This window comes from Gallus gallus, chromosome 1 (assembly GCF_016699485.2).
Source record: "Gallus gallus isolate bGalGal1 chromosome 1, bGalGal1.mat.broiler.GRCg7b, whole genome shotgun sequence".
NCBI lineage: Eukaryota > Metazoa > Chordata > Aves > Galliformes > Phasianidae > Gallus > Gallus gallus.
In genome coordinates, this window is record NC_052532.1 from 108,267,364 (window position 1) to 108,278,163 (window position 10,800).

At 41.3% G+C, this 10,800-nt stretch overlaps 1 protein-coding gene across 2 annotated transcripts in view; it reads left to right on the top strand.

Moving 5' to 3' along the window:
* The window catches only part of PCP4 (Purkinje cell protein 4), a 58,725-nt gene extending 48,188 nt beyond the window's left edge, over nt 1-10,537 (top strand). For both annotated transcript variants that reach the window (XM_046943353.1, NM_001278148.2), the window contains exon 3: nt 10,184-10,537. In XM_046943353.1, the coding sequence (XP_046799309.1) occupies nt 10,184-10,311 (128 nt within the window). In that variant the 3' untranslated portion in view covers nt 10,312-10,537. The remainder of the gene's footprint in view (nt 1-10,183) is intronic.
* Nucleotides 10,538-10,800: the final 263 nt, after the last annotated feature.

Genomic DNA, 10,800 nt, shown 5'->3' on the forward strand with positions numbered 1-10,800 from the left:
AATTTGAGGATGAGATGGATGCTATCCTAAAATGGATGCCTGAAGTAGGTCAGAAGGATGGCACCCTCAGAGCGCTTGTTTTTCTCCACTGGGCAGTGGGTTTCTTTCTAAGGTGAGTTTCTGTTAAGTTCTGATGTAAGCAACTACAACTCAGGTTAGACGCATCGTGCTCAGGAACTGCAGAGTTTTTTTTAAATCTAGAATCTAGTCTGTAAACGTCCAGCCTAATGAGTTTCTGCATCATGTGTAACGAAGTTTCCAAATGGCTGTTGGACAAGACAGCCTGTAATATACTGACAACACCCTGCAGCATATAATTCCTTCTGATCCTTTCAGAGCCATGTTGCCACAGTATCTCAGTCTGTTTTCCCCTTACTATTATTTCTGCTTTACATTCTCCTGAGGTGCCCCTCTTCTTTAGAAACGTAAGCAGACCAGCCTGCAGGGGAAATAAACATATAATGCGGTCTTCTGTGTTCAGAGGAGATGTAGTAAACTCAAATTAACAATTCTGTTCAGATAACAGCCCAAGTGAAAGCAAACAGTGGAAATTTCCTAGTACACTACTGCAATGGAATTGCTTTGTCTTGGAAAACTACATCTGAGAGCAGAGGCTTTCAGGAGTCAGAGGAATATGCTGTACATTTAGTGAGAGACTTTTACTATGTGGCACGTTCAGCAAAAGACTACCTGGGGCTGGATTGCATCAATCCAGTACTGTAGTAGTTGCACCTGTGGACTCTGGAACTGAGGTCACAAATCCAAGTGATGCAGGAGAGTTCAAGATCTACCGGTGGGTAATGGTGAAAGTCAGCAGAAGCCCAAGTTTTGTGATGAACTGGTGTCTATCAGGGTACTCTGGTCTTTGCTCAGACTGTGACCTTGGAGCTACTTCAGGGGACCAGGGTTTACATCAATCGCATCTCTGGGGCTCTACTGATGAGGTATGTTTGGTTTTATGGAAGAATGACAAACTCTTTTGCCACATATGTTCCTAAAAAACCCTCTCCAAGTAAGATTGTTCAGCTCAGTCTGTGGGCTGGATCAGGTAACCCAAGATCCATTTTGTTCTGTCTTCAAAGGACATCAGATGCCTCCCTGGTCATTTTTATGACCAGATAGCTGCAGGACTTAGAGAGTGGCCCAGCTGCTTCCTCAGGCACTCCCAAGCTGGCAAGTAATGCAGAATGCTAATGCTGTATGGATTATTAAAGCAGTGTTTTTTTTCATTGTGGGGCTCTACCAAAGTGGTTATCCTATTACCAACACACAGAAGTGCCTGTATTTATCCAAATAAAAGTTGCTATGTTTGGACATAATTTATTTCTTTTGCATTTAATCTATGTAGTAAAGTAAATGCTTCTTATAGCCAATCTAATTTACAAGGCATTTATAGACAGCATGTGGTAAGATGGGGTACGGAGGTACTGAAATGACTCCCTAACTGTATAATGCTGAATGGCAAAGCTCAGGGTTCTTACACCTTATGCTGTCCACTGCTGAGTGTGCAGTTAAATACTTTGTAAACGTGGTGATGGATTTTACAAGAGGTAAACCTTTTTTATGATTTTTCTAAGCTCTCATGAAATGTTTTTCATAGAATCACAGAATGTCTTATCTTGAAAGGGACCTCAAAGCCCATGCAGCCCCAACCCCTGCCATGGGCAGGGCTGCCCCCCACCAGCTCAGGCTGCCCAGGGCCCCATCCAACCTGGCCTTGGGCGCCTCCAGGGATGGGGCACCACAGCTTCTCTGGGCAGCCTGTTTTCATAGAAGTTGCTCTGAAAAATTAGAGCTCTCATTAGTCACTAACAGAGTTCTGCTGGTGTACAACGATGCCTAGAAATTGCCCTAATTTTACACTTTGAAGATCAGCAGAGCAAAATCGGACTCTTCTTTCATTTTTTTGTGTGAAGAGAAACACATTCTAACTCTATATCATGGTTCTTTTGATTGACTCTTCTACTCTTTCTGATTGACAGGTTTTCTTCTGTAACCTGTGCCATCTTCCCCAGCTCATCTTACTTTGGCAGTATATGAATTCGAGCCCCTTTTTTTGCTACTTTTGTGTGGCATATTGTGATTGCTGCCATTTCTGTGAGCTTAATCCTTAGCTAACCTTATAAACTGCAGAGAGAGAGAGAGAGAGATGATAAAGAGTAACATTCCTGGAAAGTGCCACTGCTGTGCAACACAAGGGAAGCAGTATCACATTTGGGGATGAACAGCCTTCTTTTGCATTTTCTTTGCAAGGGCTCTCAGGTACCATTGGTATTCATATAATTAATAGCATCTGGCAAGTCATTTTGAATTAGTTCCCAGTGGGCCTACAGCTACAAAGCATTTTGAAGGGCTGGAGGCTATATCTCTATTAGAATATAAAATGGGATATAGTGTCTTTTCTCTGACTTGGATAGAAAGTGGCACAGTATGGCTTGCATCAGTAGGGTGAAACTTTCCATCCTGCAAAAAGAGCTAGGTGTTAACATCTCCCCTGCCCACAGGGAAAAGCTGCTGGCCATGCTATCTGACCACAGTAGCCAGGCAGTACCTGGCAAGGGGCTGTCTGGCACAGCCCCAGCCGTGCCAGTTGCATCACTATTTCATGCTCTAGAGAAGCTGTGAACAGTGACTAAGCCCTACTGTGGCCCTGTGAGTTTTGCTGGTGCAGCCACGGCCTGGGTAGCAGCCTTCAGGCTGTTCTCCAGCCTTTATTTTAAACATGTGCAGCTGAGGACACTTTTGCAAAGGTCACAGAACTGAGGAGTGGTGGAGGGGAGAGAATTTATTATTCTGCGTTCGTAAGTGCCTACCGCATTAGGGTTCCCATCTATGACTTGGAGTGCCTGAGTGCTACCATAATAGGAAAGTAACTAATCATATATTAATCAAGCGGTTGACTAGTGAGGCAAGAGGGTGGTTTGCTTCACGCGCTGCTGAAATGCAGCTCTTCCCACAGCAAAGCTGTTTAAAGGCACGGTGTTCAGCGAAGATAGGAGGACTGGAAATTGCACAGGAAATTAAAAACACATCATAACAATTCCCATTTAGAAGTTGGCTGAAACATTGGGGATCGCATTCATGCAGACACTCACATAACTTCGGACTGAGATTGAGGAAGGTCATGGCTCGCTTTCTTAAGGATGGTACTTGGGGCGGATCATAGGGATCCCTGCTGATAGGGCATCATTCTGCAGTGATACAGGGTTGTGACTGTGCCCTCTCTTTGTCCCCAGCACCACTTCCTTTTAGATGCCAGAGACTTCTGTTGGCTTTGGAAGTCAGTCTAGCGTTCCTCAGGTGCAGGTTTAGCTAGCAGGAGATGAGATTATACGGCTGAAACAGCCATTTTCATTTGCTCTGCAGACAGTTAAACTTCCACAGAGTTTAGTCTCCCCATGGAGATGTGAATTATGCCTTGTAGTTTCTCAGCCAGAATAGCTTGTAGGTCCCCATTAACACATACATACCTACCTACGCATCAGTTATGCATTTGTAAGGCATTTGAGAGGTCTTTAATTGATACATAAATTATTTTGGAGATGAGGAATGATTGCTTAAATAACACTTGCATTTAAAGAAAAACAGTATTTATTTCTGTATTATTTGTTGAGCAAAATTGGTCTGCCTGCATTTGGCTGTGAATTAGTTGAAAATACAATTTTTGCAAGTGGAATTTTGTTGCAATTTGTTTTGGTTTCATTGTATTTTGCCCCAATATGTATGTAGTTTTGTTCTACTTCACTGAATATCAGAAAAATATTTCTGCTCTTTCACATTGTTACAACTAGGGAAAAAAAAGATTAATCAGACTCTTCAGAAACCTCATACTGAAACAACATTTTTAAATTCATAGGAGAGGAACCAGAATTTTGCACAGCAAAACTAGTTTTTTTGAATCAGAGCTAACAGCGCTGCATTATGAAAGCAGAGGTCAATTTAAACAAGAAAGGATTTTGATTTTCCTAATGAGGTATTTTTTTTTATAACAGATTGTAATTTGCAGTGTAGTAAGATGTTAATTCTTTCCAAGCATGTTTTGTGTAATATCAAGGGGATGGTTAGTGTGGTTCAGATAAAAATAGTGGTTACATTTAATCTGATCACTAATGATAATCTTTATTTTGCTTCGCACTGTGCTTCTGAAGTCACAAGAGCTTACTGTGCTCCACGGGTTGCTTTTCGGTTTCAGAAATTACTGCTGTGTGGACGCTGAGCTTCTCCAGCACCTCCCATCTTCAAATACCTGGCCATGGAAAATTAACACCTTTGTATAAGCCTATAACCACCCCCACCGTTGAGTGCCTCTTTGCTGATACGGACAGAACAGACAGCTTTTGACTTCAGAAAGTGGCCCTTGAATGTCTGAGTTTGTTATGAAATGCAGAAACAAGAACAAATGTAACGATGCGTTCCTTGTCACAAAATGCGTGTAACGCCCTGCAGCATTTTTAATAAGTAGTAAGGAAAAGTATTGTGTTATTCTTAAGCTAATTTCTGTCCATAATAGGTATAGTAGCTGAACCTTTGGGTTGGGTTATCTCTGTGAGTCAGTTAGTAGTGCGCTGTTCACTATTTGACTTTTATTCAGCAAAAGAGTTGGTTAGAAAATAAGTGAGTAAAATGAGGCAATGTCAGCTACCTTCCTTTCTTCTGCTGGGCTTGGGCAACATCCACTCCTTCAGCATTCCCATCTGTTCACACGCCTTGTGAAGTGAGAGCCTCCTTGGGAGCAGCTGGGTGACCAAAACAAAGGCTCAGAGCCAACTGCTGGGTTTTGTGGCCTTGGTAACTGGCAGGAGATATTTTAGCATTGAGATCGTAAGATCAGTTTGGGTGTTATTTTTTCCTCATCTTGCAGAGGAATAAAAGACAAGGTTGAGTTCCCTAGCTCTTGCTCTTTTATGTCCTTCCTCAAGAAGGCAAGACCTTGTCTTTCACTTCCTCACCCCTCAGTTGCATACAGAGAAGAAAGAACGGTTGCATCATCTCTTGGCTTTTAAATTGGCAGCTATATGGACTAAAATGTGGCTGTCCATACACCTAAGCACCCATATGTTTTCTGATTGCTTTGTGAAGTCTAGTCAGAAAAAAATGACTCTTATAACATAAAGGTAATGCTACACACGAATGTCAACATCTGTGAGATTTCTGCCCATTTTTGTCCTCCTTAATTAGAGACTGTTCTGCCTCATTGGACAGACTGGTGTAATAGCTTGAGATCAGGGTGGCATAAAGACTGTCACAGCTTGAACAATCTTTTGAACTGTTGGAGGTAATGATCCTGCCTAAGGCAAAATACTGCTTTCAGCGTGTTGTGGGGCACTGTGATCCTGTCCCACATTTCATTTAGCCTTTTCCTAAATGCTGCAGTTTACCCCCTGAAAAAATGCAGTTTTTTTCTGTGTACATTCCATCTTCATTATAGTCCCATAATTCCTACTGAATGTGGGCTGGGTGAGCAGGAGTGGAGGATAGCACTTAAAGACGTGAAATGACACTTAGAGACTCTAGCCCATACAATTTTTCATGCTGACTATTTTCCCAGTCAGTGACAAGCAAACTCTGCTTCATCTGGTGGATGGAGAATTTCTGATGGTAAAGAGTTGAGTCTTCTTTTCCTCCAAATCCAGCTGATCAGCTTTTGTCTGTCAGTGAACACATGTAGGAAACATTAGTCTATTACCTCGTTGTTCAAAGGCCACAAAAGATTTATTTTTAGGTTTTTGGCCCATAGTGAGTAAACAATGTCCTCTTTTTTCCAGTGTTGCTGTAATTCAATTTTTCTTTATACTAAAAAAGTAAATGAAAGAAATTGCTGAAGGCATATTTGTGAATAATTACACTTGCACCGCATTTCTCTGGAGTTGTCTGGGTAGATTTGAATGTGTAAGATTTTATTGTTTTCCTTCTTACAGGCAGTTTCATTATCCATCCAGTGTTTGCAATGGTTCATGAGGCACTGCAGCAGATTACAGAGATAACTTTCTAATGTTTCATCTGGAAATTGAATAAGTAGAACTTTTTCAATTGCAACAATGTGAAATGAGCTTTCAGGATTTTAGATTTGGAAAACAGCTAATTAGGTGCAGTTTCAGGCTCTCCTGCTGGGATGACTATTGATATACTGAAGTAAAGTTTGGACTGTGCAAGTTGTCTCGGTCTTTAGCCCTGTGAAATCAGTCTGTAACGCCAAGCTGGTGGTGGGCATGATGACTCAACAAGAAGTCAATGTTGTGGTCCATGGAGTTCATTCTGTCACAGCTCAGATTTGCCTAAGATGATACACAGCCATGATGAGATTGTTTTTTTCACCTCCCCTGTTGATGGTGATCCTAGTTGGTGAAACCAGCTGGTACTCTTGGTGACTCTACCAATTTTGATTTCCGAACCCCTCAAAATCATGAGTCTTTTGAATTGAAATCTACTGACACAGGCCCCTCGTGTTGGCCAGTGAAAGAAGACCAGAGATCCTTTGATACCTATGTGGAAAAACATCCACCCAAATTAATCTAAAAAGTGTAGATACCAACAAAATTGTGTGTGTGTCGAGGAGGGGAGGGAATTCAGAACTAGACTCAAAGTCCAGCTGTAAACTGTGCAAGAGCTTGCTGGCCTGCTGACAAAGAAAATTGTCTGTGTTTGCAGATCACTTCCAAGCTAGTTATTCCTTATGAAAGAAAAGCTAGGCATGGGAGTCAGTGAATGAAAGAATGACATTTGCATGGACTTGCATTCAATTCATTGATTTGAGCATTCAAACTTCTTAACTTGCATGTTTGAAAAGTGTGAGCAGAATTAATGGGTAAAGCTAGCATGGCATAGGTACATACACTGTAGAAAGAGTACAGAAAAGCTTTGTCACTCCTACTGGTGCAGTAAGGTCATCTCTAATCTGTGCAAGTCCTGTGTATAGGTTGGGTTTTCATTTTGATTAAGTGGATCAGTTTTTAACTCATACCTTTAATGCTAACTAACCAGTAAAACAAAAGCAGTGGTCATAGTGGGGTGTGATATATTTCCAATCATTAGGCTACTTCTAGTAAAGCAACACAAGCTAAAATCTAAAAAGATATCTTTTTCCTTCAGCATAGACAAAGCTGAAGGAGGTACATCATTACATTCTCCTCCAGATCAACAATCCATCTGTTAGAGTGTCTGTGTTTTGACAGACGTCAATAGAAACTGTTTGGGGGAGAACTGCAAGACAATCTCATTCCCAGTTTTATGGAATACCCCATTAAGCTCTTCTCAGTTTAACACAAGACTTAAAAATCTTTAAACAAATATGTCTGTGTATTTTTATATATATTCATGTACACTCTCTATGAATTCAAATGTGAATATACACATCCATGAAAAACAGAAAGATGAGAATGGACATAGGGAGAAAGAAAACACGGGTATGTAATATGCATTGTATATAGATGATACACGTGTTTCATTATAATGTACATTAATAATTTGTGTATTTCTATATCACCCAAAAGCAAGCAATGAAAGTCTTAACTACCTTTCAAAATATCTTTTATTTTGAATGCTTCTGATTTCCTAATCTACAAATCTAAATCGTGGTTGAAAACAGATGGTACAAACGTTTCTATGTATTGATTGAAAAATAGCGGTGCAGAAAGAATTCATTAGGAATTTCGGTTTTCATTTCAACAAGAATATGTAAAAAAATAGAAAGAAGTAAAATGGATCTTCAAGTATGCTGAATTGTTGTAGCACAGTTGATTTTAATGCAGAAATAATAATTCACAATAATTCACAGGTAAGATTAATTAAAAATTCTAGAGAATAAATACTTTTTTTGGGGGGGGGGGGGGGGGGACACGACTATATATATTGCTAAGATTGCTGAGTCACTACTGCAGCTTAACATCCTGTTAAGACTGTTGCGGGATGTAAGTTGTACAAGCCAGATTTCATCAAGTGTTACCAAGGGTGTCAACTCACCCACTGGAAATGAAGTTGGGTAACCTGGCAGGACTACAGAAATGCTGTTCACCATTGTAAGGAAAAAAATGTTGTATGGCCAAAGCATAATTAGAGTTGAAGCTGGCCAGCACTGTGGGGGACACCAAAAAGGGCATTTTAAAATATGTTTGCAGTAGATGGAGGACCAAAGATAACATTGGTCTGTTACTTGATGAAGATGGTTGTCTCACAAAAAGGGACATAGATAAAGTAGAGATATTTGATGACTTCTCTGCCTGTCTTCAACGCCGATGGTGGGCTCTGGGGGTCACAGAGTTGGAGGACCATCACTGCAGTATACACAACTCCCAGTTAACCCTGAACCTGTGCAGGATTTGCTGCTACAGGTGAATGCACAGAAGTCTATGTGGCCCAATGGGATTCATCCCAGGGAGCTCAAAAAGCTGTCTGACGTCATTCAATTATTTTTCAGTGGTCTTGGGAATCTGGTGAGGTCCCAGTTAACTGGTAGCTGGCAAACATTGAGTTTTCAAGAAGGGCTAGAAAGAAGACCCTGATAATTACAGGCCCATTAGTCTCATTTCAGTGCCTAGTAAAATTGTGGAGATTATTCTGGGAGTTAGAAAAAAACACCTGAAAGACAGTGCGGTCACAGGTAACAACCAACATGGGCTCACCAGGGGAAAGTACTGTTTAACAAACTTAATTTCCTTTTGCTGCAAGGTTACCCATCTAGTTGATCAACGGAAGCCAGTTCATGTTATCTTTTTGGATTTCAGCCAAGATTTTGATACTGTTTCTCAGAGTATACTGCTGGACAACATGTCCAGCATATGGCCAGACAAAACCATAATGTAATGGATGAGCAATTCACTGATGGTTTGGGCTCAGAGGGTTATAGTAAATGAGCTGGCAGCCAGTCACCATGGGGATGCTGTAGGGATCCATTTTAGGACCAGTTCCCTTCAATGTTTTCATTAATAACTTGGATACTGGTCTGGAAGGTATATTAAGTAAGTTTGTAAATGCCACTAAATTGAAGGTGAGGCCTCATGGCAGCTGCAGCTCCTCACAGGGAGTGGAGGGGCAGCGCTGAGCTCTGCTCTCTGTGACAGCAACAGCACATAGTCTCATTGATTTCAGAGCTGATTAACTGATTATTTCATTACTAGTGGCAATTTTTTTGCCAAAATATATCAAGAATATTTCTCTGTAAGTAACACTTTTCTCTTCAGAACAACATTAAGTTAACAGGATCCTACCAATGGAGGGGAATTTTTGACATACGGACAAGTAAATCAGTTTTCATTTTCTTATTGCTGATTTCACAAAGTCACAGCAGGACTGAGACACAACAGTGTGAGTTCAGCAAACAACTAACTTTATAGAGCAGAGAACCTCCATGGTATGTTGAGGTTGGTGGAGTATGTGTTCCCACTTTGTTAGTCCAGGCAGATTAGAGATATCATTGCAAGGAGGGCAGACGTTTTCCTACAGCTGCACTTTTAAGCTGTGAGTGGATGAAACAAAATTCAGCGAAGTCAGCTGTGCTGTGTCTGTGTGGAGACCTAATGTAATTGAACTGAAGCTGAAGAGCGGGAATAAAGGAAGGCAAGGAGCCAAGGCTCAGGGCTGGAAGGCAATGACTGCCTGTGAAGAGTGACAGTGGCAAAAAGAGAGACTGAACATAAATGATTCAACAGGGAAGAGCAGTATGTGCTGAAAGGGATGAGGCAGGAAACAAGTGAAAAGGATGGAAATTAGACTTAGGAAGTAATATCTCTTCCTCTTAACACCGACAGTGGGATAGGAACGGGATCTTTATTTCTATGTTTAAATATTTTAAGGTACCGTTGTTCTGAAGTAAACACGGGGAAGTAACTTCTGCCTCCTGGAAGCACAGAAGCATCCCTCAGCCCCTCTCTTTTAATTACTCAGGCAGAAGAGGATTTCCTGATATGTCAGGTTGTTGTGTAACGACACCCAAGTGGTGCTCAGAATTCACTTGTCAGTGACTTAGCTATAAACAGGTTGTCACAGATGTTGCTGTTTTGGGGGAGGGGTGGGTTGGATCAGCTGTGTTAGCCAAAACTGGGCCCAGAGGGGTTTTTTTTTAATATGCTCCCCATCATCGTGGCCGTGTTTGTGGAGGAGAGAGGGATGGGGTGTTCCATGTGTGCTGTCCACTGATGGTGTCTATCTGAAAAATGTATTGATGTTTTGTTCTGCTTTTTTTGGGCAGATGGACAAAAGAAAGTTCAAGAGGAATTTGACATAGACATGGATGCGCCAGAGACAGAGCGGGCGGCCGTGGCGATACAGTCCCAGTTCAGGAAATTCCAGAAGAAAAAAGCGGGGTCCCAGTCCTAGTAGCTACCTCATAGCTGAAAGCAAAGTAACCCTGAAATGATGATTTATCAAGAAAATCAGAAATATCACGAAGATGCATGTACAGAAATGATCAATATTTAAAGCCCCATTGGCAGATAACAAACCGTAAGCTTGTGTGTGACTTCATCCCAGGTGTTTCACACCCATTATCCTCTGTAACTCACCATTTTACTTGATGTTGTAATAAAAAGTTAGGGTGAAGTAATTAAAGTGTCTGCCTTCATCTGTCTTTTCATATAAATCTAGCAAGCGCAGCGTTACAAATGAACCCGGCCCAGATGCCTATTTTCCTCTTCACTTAAAGCTTGGAGACATAACGGCACCGTATGTTACAAGGTTTTTGCTGAGGGATGAAAGCATTTGCCTCGGCCCTGTTTGCCTCATTTGGAGAATTCCAGCTGCCAGCCAAATGCAACAATAAAATCCCTTTCTCGTAATAAGCTTAAAGTATAAAGTTGCAGACAGAAG